Source organism: Oncorhynchus nerka, linkage group LG10 (genome assembly GCF_034236695.1).
Source record: "Oncorhynchus nerka isolate Pitt River linkage group LG10, Oner_Uvic_2.0, whole genome shotgun sequence".
Classification (NCBI taxonomy): domain Eukaryota; kingdom Metazoa; phylum Chordata; class Actinopteri; order Salmoniformes; family Salmonidae; genus Oncorhynchus; species Oncorhynchus nerka.
Window position 1 is genome coordinate 103,060,737 of NC_088405.1, and position 24,007 is coordinate 103,084,743.

The 24,007-nt window shown below is 47.2% G+C and overlaps 1 protein-coding gene across 1 annotated transcript in view; it reads left to right on the plus strand.

Annotated features, from left to right (window-relative positions):
* Positions 1–24,007, plus strand: part of birc2 (baculoviral IAP repeat containing 2) — an 84,895-nt gene that overhangs the window by 16,887 nt on the left and 44,001 nt on the right. Inside the window, 5 exon segments of the mRNA XM_065024035.1 lie at positions 5,555–5,706; positions 5,798–5,972; positions 20,261–20,376; positions 20,378–20,568; positions 22,404–22,503. Of these exon segments, the coding sequence (XP_064880107.1) occupies positions 5,555–5,706; positions 5,798–5,972; positions 20,261–20,376; positions 20,378–20,568; positions 22,404–22,503 (734 nt within the window).

Below are 24,007 nucleotides of genomic sequence, written 5' to 3' on the forward strand. Positions count from 1 at the left end.
GCAACTGGTAGTTTTTAGTTTGGTTGGCATATTGGCAGGTTTGCAAGAAACGTACTACACTGAACAAAAATATGTAACAATTTCAAATAGTTTACTGAGTTACAGTTCACATAAGGAAATCAGTCAATTGAAATAACTGAATTGGGCCCTAATCTATGGATTTCACATGACTAGGAACAGAGATATTTTATTTATTTATTTCACCTTTATTTAACCAGGTAGGCCAGTTGAGAACAAGTTCTCATTTACAACTGCAACCTGGCATTGCGACACAAAGAACAACACAGAAATACGTAAACAAACAGAGTCAATAACACAATAGAAAAATATATGTACAGTGTGTAGAAGTGTCGGGAGGTAAGACAATAAATAGGCCATAGTGGCGAAATAAATATAATTTATCATTAACACTGGAGTGATAGATGTGCAGATGATGATGATGCAAGTCGAGATACTGGGGGGGAAAAGAGCAAGAGGATAAGTAACAATATGGGGATGAGGTCCTATTTACAGATTGGCTGTGTATAGGTACAGTGATCAGTAAGCTGCTCTAACAGCTGATGCTTAAAGTTAGAGAGGGAGAAATGGGTCTCCAGCTTCAGAGAGTTTTGCAATTCATTCCAGTCATTGGCAGCAGAGAACTGGAAGGAAAGGCGGCCAAAGGAAGTGTTGGCTTTGGGGATGACCAGTGAAATATACCTGCTGGAGCGCATGCTATGGGTAGGTGTTGCTATGGTGACCAGTGAGCTGAGATAAGGTGGGGCTTTACCTAGCAAACACTTATAGATGACCTGGAGTCAGTGAGTTTGGCGACGAATATGTAGTGAAGGCCAGCCAACGAGGGCATACAGGTCCCAGTGGTGGGTAGTATATGGGGCATTGGTGACAAAACGGATGGCACTGTGATAGACTACATCCAGTTTGCTGAATAGAGTGTTGGAGGCTATTTTGTAAATGACATTGCCGAAGTCAAGGATCGATAGAATAGACAGTTTTATGAGGGTATGAGGGAAGGATGCTTTGTTGCGAAATAGGAAGCCGATTCTAGATTTAATTTTGGATTGGAGATGCTTAATGTGAGTCTGGAAGGAGAGTTTACAGTGTAACCAGACACCTAGATATTTGTAGTTGTCCAGAGTAGTGATGCTAGTCGGGCGGGAGGGTGCGGGCAGCAATCGGTTGAAGAGTATGCACTTAGTTTTACTCGCATTTAAAAGCAGTTGGAGGCCATGGAAGGAGAGTTGTATGGCATTGAAGCTCGATTGGAGGTTTGTTAACACAGTGTCCAATGAAGGGCCAGAAGCATACAGAATGGTGTCGTCTGCGTTGAGGTGGATCAGGGAATCGCCAGCAGCAAGAGCGGCATCATTGATATATATACAGAGAAAAGAGTCGGCCTGAGAATTGAACCTTGTGGCACCCCCATAGAGACTGCCAGAGGTCCGGACAACAGGCCCTCTGATTTGACACACTGAACTCTATCTGAGAAGTAGTTAGTGAACCAGCCGAGGCAGTCAGTTGAGAAACCAAGGATTTTCAGTCTGCCGTTAAGAATGTGGTGATTGACAGAGTCGAAGTCCTTGGCCAGATCTATGAATACAGCTGCACAGTACTGTCTTTTATCGATGGCGGTCATTAAAGCTGAGTATTTGCCCACTGAAGCCGTTATGACGCAGAACTGCAGTCAGGTCAAGACCCTGGTGGGGACAGATGAGCTTCCCTGAGACGGTTTCTGACCATTTGTGCAGACATTGTTTGATTGTGCCAACCCACAGTTTCTTCAGCTGTCCGGGTGGCTGGTCTCAGACAAACCCACAGTTTCATCAGCTGTCTGGGTGGCTGGTCTCAGACAAACCCACAGTTTCATCAGCTGTCCGGGTGGCTGGTCTCAGACAAACCCACAGTTTCATCAGCTGTCTGGGTAGCTGGTCTCAGACAACCCACAGTTTCTTCAGCTGTCTGGGTAGCTGGTCTCAGACAAACCCACAGTTTCATCAGCTGTCTGGGTGGCTGGTCTCAGACCAACCCACAGTTTCATCAGCTGTCCGGTGGCTGGTCTCAGACAAACCCACAGTTTCATCAGCTGTCCGGGTGGCTGGTCTCAGACAAACCCACAGTTTCATCAGCTGTCCGGGTGGCTGGTCTCAGACAAACCCACAGTTTCATCAGCTGTCTGGGTGGCTGGTCTCAGACAAACCCACAGTTTCATCAGCTGTCTGGGTGGGCTGGTCTCAGACAAACCCACAGTTTCATCAGCTGTCTGGGCTGTCGTGGTTACATGTGGTCTGTGGTAGTGAAGCTGGATGTGGCGGTCCTGGGCTGTCGTGGTTACATGTGGTAGTGAAGCTGGATGTGGCGGTCCTGGGCTGTCGTGGTTACATGTGGTCTGTGGTAGTGAAGCTGGATGTGGCGGTCCTGGGCTGTCGTGGTTACATGTGGTAGTGAAGCTGGATGTGGCGGTCCTGGGCTGTCGTGGTTACATGTGGTCTGTGGTAGTGAAGCTGGATGTGGCGGTCCTGGGCTGTCGTGGTTACATGTGGTCTGTGGTAGTGAAGCTGGATGTGGCGGTCCTGGGCTGTCGTGGTTACATGTGGTAGTGAAGCTGGATGTGGCGGTCCTGGGCTGTCGTGGTTACATGTGGTCTGTGGTAGTGAAGCTGGATGTGGCGGTCCTGGGCTGTCGTGGTTACATGTGGTCTGTGGTAGTGAAGCTGGATGTGGCGGTCCCGGGCTGTTGTGGTTGTTGAGGCCGGTTGGACGTACTGCCAAATTTTCAAAAATGTCATTGGACTTATGGTAGAAAAAAGAACATTAAAGTCTCTGGCAAAAGCTCTGGTGGACATTCCTACAGTCAGCATGCCAATTGCAATTCTCCCTCAACTTGAAACATCTATGGCATTGTCCCCAGCACAAGATGCACCTGTGTAATGATCATGCTGTTTAATCAGCTTCTTGATATGTCACACCTGTCAGGTGAATATCTTGGGAAAGGACAAATGTTTACTAAAAGGGTTGTTTACTAAAAGGGTTGTTTACTAAAAGGGATATAAATATAAACAACATTTGTGCACAGCATTTTTGACAAATATGCTTTCTGTGTGTATGGAACATTTCTGCGATTTTTATTTTATTTCAGCTCATGAAAAATGGGACCAACACTTTACATGTTGTGTTTATATTTGTGTTCGGTGTAGTACTTTGCGTTTCCCATAGTCTGTTCTGAACTTGGGGACTGTGAAGAGACCTCTGGTGGTTGTCTTGTGGGGTATGCATGGGTGTCTGAGCTGTGTGCTCGTCATTTAAACAGACATCTCGGTGCATTCAACTTTTCAATACCTCTCATAAAGACAAGTAGTGATGAAGTCAATCTCTCCTCCACTTTGAGCCAGGAGAAATTGAAGTCATTGACGTTAATTCTCTGTTTACATTTAAGGGCCAGCCGTGCTGCCCTGTTCTGGACCAACTGTAATTTTCCTAAGTCCCTCTTTGTGGCATCTGATTACATGACTGGACAGTTAGCCAGGTGCGACAAAACTAGGGCCTGTAGGACCTGCCTTGTTAATAGTGCTGTTAAATAAAGGTGAAATATATATATATATATATATGTTTTTAAGCGATAGAGGAAACCAAGTCTGGATTTAACTTTAGCCTGCAGCTTTGATATGTGCTGAGAGAAGGACAGTGTACCATCTAGCCATACGCCCAAGTACTTGTATGAGGGTGACTAAATCAAGCTCTAAACCCTCAGAGGTAGTAATCACACCTGTGGAGAGAGGGTTATTCTTCTTACCAAACCACATCACCTTTGTTTTGGAGGTGTTCAGAACAAGGTTAAGGGTAGAAAAAGCTTGTTGGACACTAAGATAGCACAACATCTGGGGAGGGGCCAGCTGAGTATAAGACTATCATCTGCATATAAATGGATGAGACAGCTTCCTACTGCCTGAGCTATGTTGTTGATGTAAATTGAGAAGCGTGTGGGGCCTAGGATGGAGCCTTGGGGTACTCCCGTGGTGACAGGCAGTGACTGAGACAACAGATTTTCTGACTTTATACAAATCAGGCCAAAGTCCCCTCGGAGACACCAATACTCCTTAGCCGGCCCACAAGAATGGAATGGTCTAACATATCAAAATCTTTGGCCAAACCATTAAAAATAGCAGCACAACATTGCTTAGAATCAAGGGCAATGGGGACATAATTTAGGACCTTTAAGGTTGCAGTGACACATTCATAACCTGAGCGGAAACCAGATTGCATACCAGAGAGTATACTATAGACATCAAGATAGCCAGTCAATTATCAACTGACTGGCAAGTTTTTCCAACACTTTTTATAAAGATGGCAAAATAGAAATAGGTCTATAACAGTTAGGATCAACTTGATCTCCCGCATTAAATAAAGGACGAACCGTGGCTGCCTTGCAAGCAATTGGAACCTCCCCAGAGAGGAGAGACATGTTAAAAAGGTTGGAGATAGGCTTGGCGGTGATAGGGGCAGCAACCTTAAAGAAGAAAGGGTCTAAACCATCTGACCTAGATGTTTTTTCGCGGTAGGTTTCAGGAGCTCCTTTAGCACCTCGGACTAAGTGACTGACTGCAGGGAGCAACTTAGTTGCAGGGCAGGGGAAGCATCGGGGATAGTCGCATTAGAAGGGTCAAATAGGAATCCTGACTTAATGAAGTGGTGATTAAAGAGCTCAGCCATGTGCTTCTTGTCAGTAACAACATTAAAGGACATGGGCAGCTGTGAGGAGGGTTTATTCTCCAGGTCTTTAACCATATTCCAGAACTTCTTGGGGTGGGACCCACAGAGAGAGAACTGCTCCTTAAAGTAACTAACTTTGGCCTTCCAGATAGCCTGAGTGCACTTATTTCTCATTTGCCTGAACGAGAGCCAGTCAGCCTGAGTATGCGTGGCTGAGCCTTTTGCCAAATGCGATTTTTGAGGTGGAGTAACTCTGCAAGATCACGGTCGAACCAGGAGCTGAACCTGTTTTTAATTCTAATTTTCTTCATGGGGGCGTTTGTTAACAATACCACTGAAAATATCAAAAAAGAATGTCCAGGCGTCTTCGACAGAGGGGATCAAGCTGATTCTATACCAATTTACAGAGGCCAGTTCATGAAGGAAGTTTTTTACCAAACGTCTATGACAAATTAGGACAGGTTGTTTCACTGATCAGCCATCACGAACACAGGCTATAAAACAGTAATCACTAAGGTCATTACAGAAAACACCAGACTGATACCTAATCAGGGTTATTGAGGATAACAGCGAGGAGAGTAGCCTTTTCTAGATTTTTGGAGTCATACCCTGTGGGGTTGGTAATAATCTGAGAAAGATTTAGGGATCTTTCCCTAAATTGAGACACAAGTTTGTCCAGCACCAGATTATGATTGATGATGATGGTAGTAATTAGGCACGTTCTGACACCTGACACCTGACACCTCGCGTTAACTGTGGAATGCATCCTTGGTGGTGATGATGTTGATGGTTGAGATGGTGAAAATGATGATGCCTGAATTTTTAATAACGTGTGTTCTTTCCCCCAGGTGTCAGGCCCTGGCCCAGCCCCCCTCCCTGTCTCTGCCCCTAACCCTGCCCTCAATCCAGTGCCGGGGGAGGAGCCTGTTGGATATTTGAATATGGGGTTCTCTGCCCCGCCCCCCTCCAGCCCGCTGAGCTCCAGAGGAGTAGAGGACATGTAAGGACAGACGAGAGGCTCTTATTGGCTGGATGTTTCTACGTTATTATTGGCTGTTAACCCTGAAATTTGTGCTGGAACATTTCTGTAGGTCCCACCAGAGACCCCCTACCTGTCACAACCCCAGTATGAGGAGAGAGCAGGACCGTCTGGACTCCTTCCACTCCTGGATCCTGTCCATCATCACCCCCTCTGAGCTGGCTAAGGCTGGCTTCTATTACCTGGGACAGGGAGACCGCGTGGCCTGCTTCACCTGTGGAGGACAGGTACTATACACGTCACTCTTGAATTGTGGCGGCATTTGCAACCATTTTAACATGTTAAAATGACAAATAGTTACACATCATACATGTTTTTGTTCATATTGCGTTCATCTCTGCAAACAAAGCCTCATTTCAGATGAATTGATGTTCTGCGTGGATCTGTACCTGTAGCTCAGTAACTGAGAGCCAGGTGATTGATTAGTGTCTCCTCTCAGTAACTGAGAACCAGGTGATTGATTAGTGTCTCCTCTCAGTAACTGGGAGTCAGGTGATTGATTAGTGTCTCCTCTCAGTAACTGAGAGCCAGGTGATTGATTAGTGTCTCCTCTCAGTAACTGAGAGCCAGGTGATTGATTAGTGTCTCCTCTCAGTAACTGGGAGCCAGGTGATTGATTAGTGTCTCCTCTCAGTAACTGAGAGCCAGGTGATTGATTAGTGTCTCCTCTCAGTAACTGGGAGCCAGGTGATTGATTAGTGTCTCCTCTCTGTAGCTCAGTAACTGGGAGCCAGGTGATTGATTAGTGTCTCCTCTCAGTAACTGAGAACCAGGTGATTGATTAGTGTCTCCTCTCTGTAGCTCAGTAACTGGGAGCCAGGTGATTGATTAGTGTCTCCTCTCAGTAACTGAGAGCCAGGTGATTGATTAGTGTCTCCTCTCAGTAACTGGGAGCCAGGTGATTGATTAGTGTCTCCTCTCAGTAACTGAGAACCAGGTGATTGATTAGTGTCTCCTCTCAGTAACTGAGAACCAGGTGATTGATTAGTGTCTCCTCTCAGTAACTGAGAGCCAGGTGATTGATTAGTGTCTCCTCTCAGTAACTGAGAACCAGGTGATTGATTAGTGTCTCCTCTCTGTAACTGGGAGCCAGGTGATTGATTAGTGTCTCCTCTCAGTAACTGAGAACCAGGTGATTGATTAGTGTCTCCTCTCAGTAACTGAGAGCCAGGTGATTGATTAGTGTCTCCTCTCAGTAACTGGGAGCCAGGTGATTGATTAGTGTCTCCTCTCAGTAACTGGGAGCCAGGTGATTGATTAGTGTCTCCTCTCTGTAGCTCAGTAACTGGGAGCCAGGTGATTGATTAGTGTCTCCTCTCTGTAGCTCAGTAACTGGGAGTCAGGTGATTGATTAGTGTCTCCTCTCAGTAACTGGGAGCCAGGTGATTGATTAGTGTCTCCTCTCAGTAACTGAGAACCAGGTGATTGATTAGTGTCTCCTCTCTGTAGCTCAGTAACTGGGAGCCAGGTGATTGATTAGTGTCTCCTCTCAGTAACTGAGAACCAGGTGATTGATTAGTGTCTCCTCTCTGTAGCTCAGTAACTGGGAGCCAGGTGATTGATTAGTGTCTCCTCTCAGTAACTGAGAGCCAGGTGATTGATTAGTGTCTCCTCTCAGTAACTGAGAACCAGGTGATTGATTAGTGTCTCCTCTCAGTAACTGAGAGCCAGGTGATTGATTAGTGTCTCCTCTCAGTAACTGAGAGCCAGGTGATTGATTAGTGTCTCCTCTCAGTAACTGGGAGCCAGGTGATTGATTAGTGTCTCCTCTCAGTAACTGGGAGCCAGGTGATTGATTAGTGTCTCCTCTCAGTAACTGGGAACCAGGTGATTGATTAGTGTCTCCTCTCTGTAGCTCAGTAACTGAGAACCAGGTGATTGATTAGTGTCTCCTCTCTGTAGCTCAGTAACTGGGAGCCAGGTGATTGATTAGTGTCTCCTCTCTGTAGCTCAGTAACTGGGAGCCAGGTGATTGATTAGTGTCTCCTCTCTGTAGCTCAGTAACTGGGAGCCAGGTGATTGATTAGTGTCTCCTCTCAGTAACTGGGAGCCAGGTGATTGATTAGTGTCTCCTCTCTGTAGCTCAGTAACTGAGAGCCAGGTGATTGATTAGTGTCTCCTCTCAGTAACTGAGAACCAGGTGATTGATTAGTGTCTCCTCTCAGTAACTGAGAGCCAGGTGATTGATTAGTGTCTCCTCTCAGTAACTGGGAGTCAGGTGATTGATTAGTGTCTCCTCTCAGTAACTGGGAGCCAGGTGATTGATTAGTGTCTCCTCTCAGTAACTGAGAGCCAGGTGATTGATTAGTGTCTCCTCTCAGTAACTGGGAGCCAGGTGATTGATTAGTGTCTCCTCTCAGTAACTGAGAGCCAGGTGATTGATTAGTGTCTCCTCTCAGTAGCTGGGAGCCAGGTGATTGATTAGTGTCTCCTCTCAGTAACTGGGAGCCAGGTGATTGATTAGTGTCTCCTCTCTGTAGCTCAGTAACTGGGAGCCAGGTGATTGATTAGTGTCTCCTCTCAGTAACTGGGAGCCAGGTGATTGATTAGTGTCTCCTCTCAGTAACTGAGAACCAGGTGATTGATTAGTGTCTCCTCTCTGTAACTGGGAGCCAGGTGATTGATTAGTGTCTCCTCTCTGTAGCTCAGTAACTGGGAGCCAGGTGATTGATTAGTGTCTCCTCTCTGTAGCTCAGTAACTGGGAGTCAGGTGATTGATTAGTGTCTCCTCTCAGTAACTGGGAGCCAGGTGATTGATTAGTGTCTCCTCTCAGTAACTGGGAGCCAGGTGATTGATTAGTGTCTCCTCTCAGTAACTGAGAACCAGGTGATTGATTAGTGTCTCCTCTCAGTAACTGAGAACCAGGTGATTGATTAGTGTCTCCTCTCAGTAACTGAGAGCCAGGTGATTGATTAGTGTCTCCTCTCAGTAACTGAGAGCCAGGTGATTGATTAGTGTCTCCTCTCAGTAACTGGGAGCCAGGTGATTGATTAGTGTCTCCTCTCAGTAACTGGGAGCCAGGTGATTGATTAGTGTCTCCTCTCAGTAACTGGGAACCAGGTGATTGATTAGTGTCTCCTCTCTGTAGCTCAGTAACTGAGAACCAGGTGATTGATTAGTGTCTCCTCTCTGTAGCTCAGTAACTGAGAGCCAGGTGATTGATTAGTGTCTCCTCTCTGTAGCTCAGTAACTGGGAGCCAGGTGATTGATTAGTGTCTCCTCTCAGTAACTGGGAGCCAGGTGATTGATTAGTGTCTCCTCTCAGTAACTGGGAGCCAGGTGATTGATTAGTGTCTCCTCTCAGTAACTGGGAGCCAGGTGATTGATTAGTGTCTCCTCTCTGTAGCTCAGTAACTGGGAGCCAGGTGATTGATTAGTGTCTCCTCTCTGTAGCTCAGTAACTGGGAGTCAGGTGATTGATTAGTGTCTCCTCTCAGTAACTGGGAGCCAGGTGATTGATTAGTGTCTCCTCTCAGTAACTGAGAACCAGGTGATTGATTAGTGTCTCCTCTCAGTAACTGAGAACCAGGTGATTGATTAGTGTCTCCTCTCAGTAACTGAGAGCCAGGTGATTGATTAGTGTCTCCTCTCAGTAACTGGGAGCCAGGTGATTGATTAGTGTCTCCTCTCAGTAACTGGGAGCCAGGTGATTGATTAGTGTCTCCTCTCAGTAACTGGGAGCCAGGTGATTGATTAGTGTCTCCTCTCAGTAACTGGGAGCCAGGTGATTGATTAGTGTCTCCTCTCAGTAACTGAGAGCCAGGTGATTGATTAGTGTCTCCTCTCAGTAACTGAGAGCCAGGTGATTGATTAGTGTCTCCTCTCAGTAACTGGGAGCCAGGTGATTGATTAGTGTCTCCTCTCAGTAACTGGGAGCCAGGTGATTGATTAGTGTCTCCTCTCAGTAACTGGGAACCAGGTGATTGATTAGTGTCTCCTCTCTGTAGCTCAGTAACTGAGAACCAGGTGATTGATTAGTGTCTCCTCTCTGTAGCTCAGTAACTGAGAGCCAGGTGATTGATTAGTGTCTCCTCTCTGTAGCTCAGTAACTGGGAGCCAGGTGATTGATTAGTGTCTCCTCTCAGTAACTGGGAGCCAGGTGATTGATTAGTGTCTCCTCTCAGTAACTGAGAACCAGGTGATTGATTAGTGTCTCCTCTCAGTAACTGGGAGTCAGGTGATTGATTAGTGTCTCCTCTCTGTAGCTCAGTAACTGGGAGCCAGGTGATTGATTAGTGTCTCCTCTCTGTAGCTCAGTAACTGGGAGCCAGGTGATTGATTAGTGTCTCCTCTCTGTAGCTCAGTAACTGGGAGCCAGGTGATTGATTAGTGTCTCCTCTCAGTAACTGAGAGCCAGGTGATTGATTAGTGTCTCCTCTCTGTAGCTCAGTAACTGGGAGCCAGGTGATTGATTAGTGTCTCCTCTCAGTAACTGAGAGCCAGGTGATTGATTAGTGTCTCCTCTCAGTAACTGGGAGTCAGGTGATTGATTAGTGTCTCCTCTCAGTAACTGGGAGCCAGGTGATTGATTAGTGTCTCCTCTCAGTAACTGAGAGCCAGGTGATTGATTAGTGTCTCCTCTCAGTAACTGGGAGCCAGGTGATTGATTAGTGTCTCCTCTCAGTAACTGAGAGCCAGGTGATTGATTAGTGTCTCCTCTCAGTAGCTGGGAGCCAGGTGATTGATTAGTGTCTCCTCTCAGTAACTGGGAGCCAGGTGATTGATTAGTGTCTCCTCTCTGTAGCTCAGTAACTGGGAGCCAGGTGATTGATTAGTGTCTCCTCTCAGTAACTGAGAGCCAGGTGATTGATTAGTGTCTCCTCTCTGTAACTGGGAGCCAGGTGATTGATTAGTGTCTCCTCTCAGTAACTGGGAGCCAGGTGATTGATTAGTGTCTCCTCTCTGTAACTGGGAGCCAGGTGATTGATTAGTGTCTCCTCTCAGTAACTGGGAGCCAGGTGATTGATTAGTGTCTCCTCTCAGTAACTGAGAACCAGGTGATTGATTAGTGTCTCCTCTCTGTAACTGGGAGCCAGGTGATTGATTAGTGTCTCCTCTCTGTAGCTCAGTAACTGGGAGCCAGGTGATTGATTAGTGTCTCCTCTCTGTAGCTCAGTAACTGGGAGTCAGGTGATTGATTAGTGTCTCCTCTCAGTAACTGGGAGCCAGGTGATTGATTAGTGTCTCCTCTCAGTAACTGGGAGCCAGGTGATTGATTAGTGTCTCCTCTCAGTAACTGAGAACCAGGTGATTGATTAGTGTCTCCTCTCAGTAACTGAGAACCAGGTGATTGATTAGTGTCTCCTCTCAGTAACTGAGAGCCAGGTGATTGATTAGTGTCTCCTCTCAGTAACTGAGAGCCAGGTGATTGATTAGTGTCTCCTCTCAGTAACTGGGAGCCAGGTGATTGATTAGTGTCTCCTCTCAGTAACTGGGAGCCAGGTGATTGATTAGTGTCTCCTCTCAGTAACTGGGAACCAGGTGATTGATTAGTGTCTCCTCTCTGTAGCTCAGTAACTGAGAACCAGGTGATTGATTAGTGTCTCCTCTCTGTAGCTCAGTAACTGAGAGCCAGGTGATTGATTAGTGTCTCCTCTCTGTAACTGGGAGCCAGGTGATTGATTAGTGTCTCCTCTCAGTAACTGGGAGCCAGGTGATTGATTAGTGTCTCCTCTCTGTAGCTCAGTAACTGAGAGCCAGGTGATTGATTAGTGTCTCCTCTCAGTAACTGAGAACCAGGTGATTGATTAGTGTCTCCTCTCAGTAACTGAGAGCCAGGTGATTGATTAGTGTCTCCTCTCAGTAACTGAGAGCCAGGTGATTGATTAGTGTCTCCTCTCAGTAACTGGGAGCCAGGTGATTGATTAGTGTCTCCTCTCAGTAACTGAGAGCCAGGTGATTGATTAGTGTCTCCTCTCAGTAGCTGGGAGCCAGGTGATTGATTAGTGTCTCCTCTCAGTAACTGGGAGCCAGGTGATTGATTAGTGTCTCCTCTCAGTAACTGAGAACCAGGTGATTGATTAGTGTCTCCTCTCAGTAACTGAGAGCCAGGTGATTGATTAGTGTCTCCTCTCAGTAACTGGGAGCCAGGTGATTGATTAGTGTCTCCTCTCAGTAACTGAGAACCAGGTGATTGATTAGTGTCTCCTCTCTGTAACTGGGAGCCAGGTGATTGATTAGTGTCTCCTCTCAGTAACTGAGAGCCAGGTGATTGATTAGTGTCTCCTCTCTGTAGCTCAGTAACTGGGAGCCAGGTGATTGATTAGTGTCTCCTCTCTGTAGCTCAGTAACTGGGAGTCAGGTGATTGATTAGTGTCTCCTCTCAGTAACTGGGAGCCAGGTGATTGATTAGTGTCTCCTCTCAGTAACTGAGAACCAGGTGATTGATTAGTGTCTCCTCTCAGTAACTGAGAGCCAGGTGATTGATTAGTGTCTCCTCTCAGTAACTGAGAGCCAGGTGATTGATTAGTGTCTCCTCTCAGTAACTGGGAGCCAGGTGATTGATTAGTGTCTCCTCTCAGTAACTGGGAGCCAGGTGATTGATTAGTGTCTCCTCTCAGTAACTGGGAACCAGGTGATTGATTAGTGTCTCCTCTCTGTAGCTCAGTAACTGAGAACCAGGTGATTGATTAGTGTCTCCTCTCTGTAGCTCAGTAACTGAGAGCCAGGTGATTGATTAGTGTCTCCTCTCTGTAGCTCAGTAACTGGGAGCCAGGTGATTGATTAGTGTCTCCTCTCTCTAGCTCAGTTACTGGGAGCCAGGTGATTGATTAGTGTCTCCTCTCTGTAGCTCAGTAACTGGGAGCCAGGTGATTTATTAGTGTCTCCTCTCAGTAACTGGGAGCCAGGTGATTGATTAGTGTCTCCTCTCTGTAGCTCAGTAACTGGGAGCCAGGTGATTGATTAGTGTCTCCTCTCTGTAGCTCAGTAACTGGGAGCCAGGTGATTGATTAGTGTCTCCTCTCAGTAACTGGGAGCCAGGTGATTGATTAGTGTCTCCTCTCAGTAACTGGGAGCCAGGTGATTGATTAGTGTCTCCTCTCAGTAACTGGGAGCCAGGTGATTGATTAGTGTCTCCTCTCAGTAACTGGGAGCCAGGTGATTGATTAGTGTCTCCTCTCAGTAACTGGGAGCCAGGTGATTGATTAGTGTCTCCTCTCTGTAGCTCAGTAACTGAGAGCCAGGTGATTGATTAGTGTCTCCTCTCTGTAGCTCAGTAACTGAGAGCCAGGTGATTGATTAGTGTCTCCTCTCAGTAACTGGGAGCCAGGTGATTGATTAGTGTCTCCTCTCAGTAACTGGGAGCCAGGTGATTGATTAGTGTCTCCTCTCTGTAGCTCAGTAACTGGGAGCCAGGTGATTGATTAGTGTCTCCTCTCAGTAACTGAGAGCCAGGTGATTGATTAGTGTCTCCTCTCAGTAACTGGGAGCCAGGTGATTGATTAGTGTCTCCTCTCAGTAACTGAGAACCAGGTGATTGATTAGTGTCTCCTCTCAGTAACTGAGAGCCAGGTGATTGATTAGTGTCTCCTCTCAGTAACTGGGAGCCAGGTGATTGATTAGTGTCTCCTCTCAGTAACTGGGAGCCAGGTGATTGATTAGTGTCTCCTCTCAGTAACTGGGAGCCAGGTGATTGATTAGTGTCTCCTCTCAGTAACTGGGAGCCAGGTGATTGATTAGTGTCTCCTCTCAGTAACTGGGAGCCAGGTGATTGATTAGTGTCTCCTCTCAGTAACTGGGAGCCAGGTGATTGATTAGTGTCTCCTCTCAGTAACTGGGAGCCAGGTGATTGATTAGTGTCTCCTCTCAGTAACTGGGAGCCAGGTGATTGATTAGTGTCTCCTCTCTGTAGCTCAGTAACTGGGAGCCAGGTGATTGATTAGTGTCTCCTCTCAGTAACTGGGAGCCAGGTGATTGATTAGTGTCTCCTCTCAGTAACTGGGAGCCAGGTGATTGATTAGTGTCTCCTCTCAGTAACTGGGAGCCAGGTGATTGATTAGTGTCTCCTCTCAGTAACTGAGAACCAGGTGATTGATTAGTGTCTCCTCTCTGTAGCTCAGTAACTGGGAGCCAGGTGATTGATTAGTGTCTCCTCTCAGTAACTGGGAGCCAGGTGATTGATTAGTGTCTCCTCTCAGTAACTGAGAACCAGGTGATTGATTAGTGTCTCCTCTCAGTAACTGGGAGCCAGGTGATTGATTAGTGTCTCCTCTCTGTAGCTAACTGAGAACCAGGTGATTGATTAGTGTCTCCTCTCAGTAACTGGGAGCCAGGTGATTGATTAGTGTCTCCTCTCAGTAACTGGGAGCCAGGTGATTGATTAGTGTCTCCTCTCTGTAGCTCAGTAACTGGGAGCCAGGTGATTGATTAGTGTCTCCTCTCAGTAACTGGGAGCCAGGTGATTGATTAGTGTCTCCTCTCAGTAAACTGGGAGCCAGGTGATTGATTAGTGTCTCCTCTCAGTAACTGAGAGCCAGGTGATTGATTAGTGTCTCCTCTCTGTAGCTCAGTAACTGGGAGCCAGGTGATTGATTAGTGTCTCCTCTCAGTAACTGGGAGCCAGGTGATTGATTAGTGTCTCCTCTCTGTAGCTCAGTAACTGAGAGCCAGGTGATTGATTAGTGTCTCCTCTCTGTAACTGAGAACCAGGTGATTGATTAGTGTCTCCTCTCAGTAACTGGGAGCCAGGTGATTGATTAGTGTCTCCTCTCAGTAACTGAGAACCAGGTGATTGATTAGTGTCTCCTCTCAGTAACTGGGAGCCAGGTGATTGATTAGTGTCTCCTCTCTGTAACTGGGAGCCAGGTGATTGATTAGTGTCTCCTCTCTGTAACTGGGAGCCAGGTGATTGATTAGTGTCTCCTCTCAGTAACTGGGAGCCAGGTGATTGATTAGTGTCTCCTCTCAGTAACTGGGAGCCAGGTGATTGATTAGTGTCTCCTCTCAGTAACTGGGAGCCAGGTGATTGATTAGTGTCTCCTCTCAGTAACTGGGAGCCAGGTGATTGATTAGTGTCTCCTCTCAGTAACTGGGAGCCAGGTGATTGATTAGTGTCTCCTCTCAGTAACTGGGAGCCAGGTGATTGATTAGTGTCTCCTCTCAGTAACTGGGAGCCAGGTGATTGATTAGTGTCTCCTCTCTGTAGCTCAGTAACTGGGAGCCAGGTGATTGATTAGTGTCTCCTCTCAGTAACTGGGAGCCAGGTGATTGATTAGTGTCTCCTCTCTGTAGCTCAGTAACTGGGAGCCAGGTGATTGATTAGTGTCTCCTCTCAGTAACTGGGAGCCAGGTGATTGATTAGTGTCTCCTCTCTGTAACTGGGAGCCAGGTGATTGATTAGTGTCTCCTCTCAGTAACTGAGAGCCAGGTGATTGATTAGTGTCTCCTCTCAGTAACTGGGAGCCAGGTGATTGATTAGTGTCTCCTCTCAGTAACTGGGAGCCAGGTGATTGATTAGTGTCTCCTCTCAGTAACTGAGAACCAGGTGATTGATTAGTGTCTCCTCTCTGTAGCTCAGTAACTGGGAGCCAGGTGATTGATTAGTGTCTCCTCTCAGTAACTGGGAGCCAGGTGATTGATTAGTGTCTCCTCTCAGTAACTGAGAGCCAGGTGATTGATTAGTGTCTCCTCTCTGTAGCTCAGTAACTGAGAGCCAGGTGATTGATTAGTGTCTCCTCTCAGTAACTGGGAGCCAGGTGATTGATTAGTGTCTCCTCTCAGTAACTGGGAGCCAGGTGATTGATTAGTGTCTCCTCTCAGTAACTGGGAGCCAGGTGATTGATTAGTGTCTCCTCTCAGTAACTGAGAGCCAGGTGATTGATTAGTGTCTCCTCTCAGTAACTGGGAGCCAGGTGATTGATTAGTGTCTCCTCTCAGTAACTGGGAGCCAGGTGATTGATTAGTGTCTCCTCTCTGTAGCTCAGTAACTGGGAGCCAGGTGATTGATTAGTGTCTCCTCTCAGTAACTGGGAGCCAGGTGATTGATTAGTGTCTCCTCTCAGTAACTGGGAGCCAGGTGATTGATTAGTGTCTCCTCTCAGTAACTGGGAGCCAGGTGATTGATTAGTGTCTCCTCTCAGTAACTGAGAACCAGGTGATTGATTAGTGTCTCCTCTCTGTAGCTCAGTAACTGGGAGCCAGGTGATTGATTAGTGTCTCCTCTCAGTAACTGGGAGCCAGGTGATTGATTAGTGTCTCCTCTCAGTAACTGAGAACCAGGTGATTGATTAGTGTCTCCTCTCAGTAACTGGGAGCCAGGTGATTGATTAGTGTCTCCTCTCAGTAACTGAGAACCAGGTGATTGATTAGTGTCTCCTCTCAGTAACTGGGAGCCAGGTGATTGATTAGTGTCTCCTCTCTGTAACTGGGAGCCAGGTGATTGATTAGTGTCTCCTCTCTGTAGCTCAGTAACTGGGAGCCAGGTGATTGATTAGTGTCTCCTCTCAGTAACTGGGAGCCAGGTGATTGATTAGTGTCTCCTCTCTGTAGCTCAGTAACTGGGAGCCAGGTGATTGATTAGTGTCTCCTCTCAGTAACTGAGAGCCAGGTGATTGATTAGTGTCTCCTCTCTGTAGCTCAGTAACTGGGAGCCAGGTGATTGATTAGTGTCTCCTCTCAGTAACTGGGAGCCAGGTGATTGATTAGTGTCTCCTCTCAGTAACTCTGGGAGCTGTAGCTCAGTAACTGAGAGCCAGGTGATTGATTAGTGTCTCCTCTCTGTAACTGAGAACCAGGTGATTGATTAGTGTCTCCTCTCAGTAACTGGGAGCCAGGTGATTGATTAGTGTCTCCTCTCAGTAACTGAGAACCAGGTGATTGATTAGTGTCTCCTCTCAGTAACTGGGAGCCAGGTGATTGATTAGTGTCTCCTCTCTGTAACTGGGAGCCAGGTGATTGATTAGTGTCTCCTCTCTGTAACTGGGAGCCAGGTGATTGATTAGTGTCTCCTCTCAGTAACTGGGAGCCAGGTGATTGATTAGTGTCTCCTCTCAGTAACTGGGAGCCAGGTGATTGATTAGTGTCTCCTCTCAGTAACTGGGAGCCAGGTGATTGATTAGTGTCTCCTCTCAGTAACTGGGAGCCAGGTGATTGATTAGTGTCTCCTCTCAGTAACTGGGAGCCAGGTGATTGATTAGTGTCTCCTCTCAGTAACTGGGAGCCAGGTGATTGATTAGTGTCTCCTCTCAGTAACTGGGAGCCAGGTGATTGATTAGTGTCTCCTCTCTGTAGCTCAGTAACTGGGAGCCAGGTGATTGATTAGTGTCTCCTCTCAGTAACTGGGAGCCAGGTGATTGATTAGTGTCTCCTCTCTGTAGCTCAGTAACTGGGAGCCAGGTGATTGATTAGTGTCTCCTCTCAGTAACTGGGAGCCAGGTGATTGATTAGTGTCTCCTCTCTGTAACTGGGAGCCAGGTGATTGATTAGTGTCTCCTCTCAGTAACTGAGAGCCAGGTGATTGATTAGTGTCTCCTCTCAGTAACTGGGAGCCAGGTGATTGATTAGTGTCTCCTCTCAGTAACTGGGAGCCAGGTGATTGATTAGTGTCTCCTCTCAGTAACTGAGAACCAGGTGATTGATTAGTGTCTCCTCTCTGTAGCTCAGTAACTGGGAGCCAGGTGATTGATTAGTGTCTCCTCTCTGTAGTAACTGGGAGCCAGGTGATTGATTAGTGTCTCCTCTCAGTAACTGAGAGCCAGGTGATTGATTAGTGTCTCCTCTCTGTAGCTCAGTAACTGAGAGCCAGGTGATTGATTAGTGTCTCCTCTCAGTAACTGGGAGCCAGGTGATTGATTAGTGTCTCCTCTCTGTAAACTGGGAACCAGGTGATTGATTAGTGTCTCCTCTCAGTAACTGAGGAGCCAGGTGATTGATTAGTGTCTCCTCTCAGTAACTGGGAGCCAGGTGATTGATTAGTGTCTCCTCTCAGTAACTGGGAGCCAGGTGATTGATTAGTGTCTCCTCTCAGTAACTGGGAGCCAGGTGATTGATTAGTGTCTCCTCTCAGTAACTGGGAGCCAGGTGATTGATTAGTGTCTCCTCTCAGTAACTGGGAGCCAGGTGATTGATTAGTGTCTCCTCTCTGTAGCTCAGTAACTGAGAGCCAGGTGATTGATTAGTGTCTCCTCTCAGTAACTGGGAGCCAGGTGATTGATTAGTGTCTCCTCTCAGTAACTGGGAGCCAGGTGATTGATTAGTGTCTCCTCTCAGTAACTGGGAGCCAGGTGATTGATTAGTGTCTCCTCTCAGTAACTGGGAGCCAGGTGATTGATTAGTGTCTCCTCTCTGTAGCTCAGTAACTGGGAGCCAGGTGATTGATTAGTGTCTCCTCTCTGTAGCTCAGTAACTGGGAGCCAGGTGATTGATTAGTGTCTCCTCTCAGTAACTGGGAGCCAGGTGATTGATTAGTGTCTCCTCTCTGTAGCTCAGTAACTGGGAGCCAGGTGATTGATTAGTGTCTCCTCTCAGTAACTGAGAGCCAGGTGATTGATTAGTGTCTCCTCTCAGTAACTGAGAGCCAGGTGATTGATTAGTGTCTCCTCTCAGTAACTGAGAACCAGGTGATTGATTAGTGTCTCCTCTCAGTAACTGAGAGCCAGGTGATTGATTAGTGTCTCCTCTCAGTAACTGGGAGCCAGGTGATTGATTAGTGTCTCCTCTCAGTAACTGGGAGCCAGGTGATTGATTAGTGTCTCCTCTCAGTAACTGGGAGCCAGGTGATTGATTAGTGTCTCCTCTCAGTAACTGGGAGCCAGGTGATTGATTAGTGTCTCCTCTCAGTAACTGAGAACCAGGTGATTGATTAGTGTCTCCTCTCTGTAACTGGGAGCCAGGTGATTGATTAGTGTCTCCTCTCTGTAGCTCAGTAACTGGGAGCCAGGTGATTGATTAGTGTCTCCTCTCAGTAACTGGGAGCCAGGTGATTGATTAGTGTCTCCTCTCAGTAACTGGGAGCCAGGTGATTGATTAGTGTCTCCTCTCTGTAGCTCAGTAACTGGGAGCCAGGTGATTGATTAGTGTCTCCTCTCAGTAACTGGGAGCCAGGTGATTGATTAGTGTCTCCTCTCAGTAACTGAGAACCAGGTGATTGATTAGTGTCTCCTCTCAGTAACTGGGAGCCAGGTGATTGATTAGTGTCTCCTCTCTGTAGCTCAGTAACTGGGAGCCAGGTGATTGATTAGTGTCTCCTCTCAGTAACTGAGAACCAGGTGATTGATTAGTGTCTCCTCTCTGTAGCTCAGTAACTGGGAGCCAGGTGATTGATTAGTGTCTCCTCTCAGTAACTGGGAGCCAGGTGATTGATTAGTGTCTCCTCTCAGTAACTGAGAACCAGGTGATTGATTAGTGTCTCCTCTCAGTAACTGAGAACCAGGTGATTGATTAGTGTCTCCTCTCTGTAGCTCAGTAACTGAGAACCAGGTGATTGATTAGTGTCTCCTCTCAGTAACTGAGAACCAGGTGATTGATTAGTGTCTCCTCTCAGTAACTGGGAGCCAGGTGATTGATTAGTGTCTCCTCTCAGTAACTGAGAGCCAGGTGATTGATTAGTGTCTCCTCTCAGTAACTCAGTAACTGAGAACCAGTTGATTGATTAGTGTCTCCTCTCAGTAACTCAGTAACTGAGAGCCAGGTGATTGATTAGTGTCTCCTCTCAGTAACTGGGAGCCAGGTGATTGATTAGTGTCTCCTCTCAGTAACTGAGAGCCAGGTGATTGATTAGTGTCTCCTCTCAGTAACTCAGTAACTGGGAGCCAGGTGATTGATTAGTGTCTCCTCTCAGTAACTGAGAGCCAGGTGATTGATTAGTGTCTCCTCTCAGTAACTGGGAGCCAGGTGATTGATTAGTGTCTCCTCTCAGTAACTGGGAGCCAGGTGATTGATTAGTGTCTCCTCTCAGTAACTGGGAGCCAGGTGATTGATTAGTGTCTCCTCTCAGTAACTGAGAGCCAGGTGATTGATTAGTGTCTCCTCTCAGTAACTGGGAGCCAGGTGATTGATTAGTGTTTCCTCTCAGTAACTGAGAGCCAGGTGATTGATTAGTGTTTCCTCTCAGTAACTGAGAGCCAGGTGATTGATTAGTGTCTCCTCTCTGTAGCTCAGTAACTGGGAGCCAGGTGATTGATTAGTGTCTCCTCTCAGTAACTAGGAGCCAGGTGATTGATTAGTGTCTCCTCTCTGTAGCTCAGTAACTGGGAGCCAGGTGATTGATTAGTGTCTCCTCTCAGTAACTAGGAGCCAGGTGATTGATTAGTGTCTCCTCTCTGTAGCTCAGTAACTGGGAGCCAGGTGATTGATTAGTGTCTCCTCTCAGTAACTGGGAGCCAGGTGATTGATTAGTGTCTCCTCTCTGTAGCTCAGTAACTGGGAGCCAGGTGATTGATTAGTGTCTCCTCTCAGTAACTAGGAGCCAGGTGATTGATTAGTGTCTCCTCTCAGTAACTGGGAGCCAGGTGATTGATTAGTGTCTCCTCTCAGTAACTGAGAGCCAGGTGATTGATTAGTGTCTCCTCTCTGTAGCTCAGTAACTGGGAGCCAGGGGACCGGGCCGTATCAGAGCACCAGAGACATTACCCCAACTGTCACTTCGTCAGAGGAGACCGGGCCGACAACGTCTCCCTAGCCGGGGTGGTGGGGGGTAGCAGGCACCTCTCAGCCCCCCGGGGCAGAAGCCCTAGCCCCCCCGGGCCCCGGCCCCCCAGGTCTAAGCAACGTGTCTAACCCAGCCATGCAGCAGCGTGAGGAGAGGTTGCTGACCTTCGTCCACTGGCCCTTACGTATCCCCGTGCGCCCTGACCAGCTGGCCAAGGCAGGGTTCTACTATGTCGGTAAGAGACTCAGAATTATATATTCATATATTTAATTATATATGTATATTATTTTTACATTTGTAATACATGTTGCAGGGTGTAATTATGTGTGTGTGTTGCAGAGCGTAATAATGATGGTGTGTGTTGCAGGGCGTAATGATGATGGTGTGTGTTGCAGGGCGTAATGGTGGTGTGTGTGTGTGTGTGTGTGTGTTGCAGGGCGTAATGATGTGTGTGTGTGTGTGTGTTGCAGGGCGTAATGATGTGTGTGTGTGTGTGTGTTGCAGGGCGTAATGATGTGTGTGTGTGTGTGTGTTGCAGGGCGTAATGATGTGTGTGTGTGTTGCAGGGCGTAATGGTTGTGTGTGCGTGTGTTGCAGGGCGTAATGGTGGTGTGTGAGTGTGTTGCAGGGCGTAATGGTGGTGTGTGTGTGTGTTGCAGGGCGTAATGATGGTGTGTGAGTGTGTTGCAGGGCGTAATGGTGGTGTGTGTGTGTGTTGCAGGGCGTAATGGTAGTGTATGTGTGTTGCAGGGTGTAATGGTGGTGTGTGTGTTGCAGGGCGTAATGGTGGTGTGTGTGTGTTGCAGGGCGTAATGGTGGTGTGTGTGTTGCAGGGCGTAATGGTGGTGTGTGTGTTGCAGGGCGTAATGGTGGTGTGTGTGTTGCAGGGCGTAATGGTGGTGTGTGTGTGTTGCAGGGCGTAATGGTGGTGTGTGTGTTGCAGGGCGTAATGGTGGTGTGTGTGTTTTGCAGGGCGTAATGGTGGTGTGTGTGTTTTGCAGGGCGTGATTGTGTGTGTGTGTGTGTGTGTGTGTGTTGCAGGGCGTGATTGTGTGTGTGTGTGTGTTGCAGGGCGTAATGGTGATGGTGTGTGTGTGTTGCAGGGTGTAATGATTGTGTGTGTGTGTGTGTGTGTGTGTGTGTGCAGGGCGTAATGATGTGTGCTTGTGTTGCAGGGCGTAATGGTGGTGGTGTGTTTTGCAGGGCGCGATGGTGTGTGTGTTGCAGGGCGTAATGATGGTGTGTGTTGCAGGGCGTAATGGTGGTGTGTGTGTTGCAGGGCGTAATGGTGGTGTGTGTGTTGCAGGGCGTAATGGTGGTGTGTGTGTTGCAGGGCGTAATGATGGTGTGTGTTGCAGGGCGTAATGATGGTGTGTGTTGCAGGGCGTAATGATGGTGTGTGTTGCAGGGCGTAATGGTGGTGTGTGTGTTGTAGGGCGTAATGGTGGTGTGTGTTGCAGGGCGTAATGGTGGTGTGTGTTGCAGGGCGTAATGGTGGTGTGTGTTGTAATGATGGTGTGTGTGTGTGTGTTGCAGGGCGTAATGATGGTGTGTGTTGCAGGGCGTAATGGTGTGTGTGTTGCAGGGCGTAATGGTGGTGTGTGTTGCAGGGCGTAATGATGGTGTGTGTTCCAGGGTGTAATGGTGTGTGTGTGTGTGTGTGTGTGTTGCAGGGCGTAATGGTGGTGTGTGTGTTCCAGGGTGTAATGGTGGTGTGTGTGTTGCAGGGCGTAATGGTGGTGTGTGTGTTGCAGGGCGTAATGGTGGTGTGTGTGTTGCAGGGCGTAATGATGGTGTGTGTGTGTGTGTTGCAGGGCGTAATGATGGTGTGTGTGTGTGTGTTGCAGGGCGTAATGATGGTGTGTGTGTTCCAGGGCGTAATGGTGTGTGTGTGTGTTGCAGGGCGTAATGGTGGTGTGTGTGTTGCAGGGCGTAATGATGGTGTGTGTGTTGCAGGGCGTAATGATGGTGTGTGTGTTCCAGGGTGTAATGGTGTGTGTGTGTGTGTTGCAGGGCGTAATGGTGGTGTGTGTTGCAGGGCGTAATGGTGTGTGTGTGTGTGTGTTGCAGGGCGTAATGATGACGTGAAGTGTTTCTGCTGTGACGGGGGTCTGAGATGCTGGGAGTCAGGTGACGACCCCTGGGTGGAGCACGCCAAATGGTTCCCTAGGTAACCACCCATTACATCACTGCCGTCTTGGTCCAGTTCCTGCCTGACCTAGATGAAAAGGCACCAATGGCTGTGTGCCACGTCATGGATTAGACAGTCGGGCCTCAAATTGTTATATCATACTGTATGATGTGGTTAGCCGATATGTTAAACACTTATCCAGGCTTTGTTAGGCTGCGGTCCAAACCCTTAAAAGACACACCCTCGTCCACTTACCCGCCTTATGCCCTAGAGGGAATCCCCGTCACAATCTTGGAGGGCGGTCCAAATGATTAGCCAAGCAAGGGAAGTTTGCAACATAAACCCCTCGGCCCTCGTTTTTAGTGGGCTTTTCGAGTGTATAATGATGTTCACTCCGAGCCTGAAACTTCCCATAATTCAATTCACCACGATTGAACATCCGCTAAGAAAAGTCCACGAAAACGTAAAAACAACATCCATGGAGAAGTCAACATGCAAGTGGAAGTAAAAACGAATGCAAAAAAGTTACAAATTGTTCTACTAACGCACATGATGGCACAACACATTGTTCTACTAACGCACATGATGACAAACACATTGTTCTACTAACGCACATGATGACACAAACACATTGTTCTACTAACGCACATGATGGCACAAACACATCTCGTAAAAAGTAAATCTGTTTTTGTTTGGTTAGCTTTTGGAAATTGTGGAAATATTTTTTTTTCCTTCAGAAGTTCTAGCTAGGCAGGCTAACGTTAGTTAACTAATTCATTTGCTAGCTATCACACAGTAGGCATCTATTAATAATTATATAGTTAATATAAGTAGACATGCAATTATAATTGGCTGTAGAGCATATAAAGCACCCACAAGCTACCGGTGGCTGAAAACACAATCATCGAGGGATGAATGAGTGACGAATTTCCGGCCAAGGGCGGTCCATTTAAAATTAAATCCTTCCTCCCTCGCCTTGGCCAGTGTGAACTCGTCAGACGTCATCAGAAGTCTCCACTTCATTTGAGGGCTGAGGGGAGAGGGTGTGTTTGGACCGCAGCCTAAGATCTGCCGTGTGTCTGCAATGCAACCAGGCAGGAACTCAACGTGTGTGTGTTAGGTACTGCAAGTGCCTTCACAAAGCATTCACACCCATTGACCTTTTCCACATTTTGTTGTTACAAAGTTTAAAATGGATTTGTCTTAGATTTTTGGCAACGATCTACACCAAATACCCGAGTGCTAACTAACTATTGTGAAAAATATATATAAAAAAAAATATATAAAAATATATAATAATAGGAAAATTAATCACTATACTATCACAGTATAACTTGTGACCCCCCGGAGTCAATCACCATCTTCTTAAAATTCTCGTCAAATTTCTGGATAAACAAAAATATAGCCAAATATACACCGGAGTTTTTATTTTTATCTCACCTTTTATTTAACCTGGTTGGCCAGTTGAGAACACCTTTATTTAACCTGGTTGGCCAGTTGAGAACACCTTTATTTAACCAGGTAGGCCAGTTGAGAACACCTT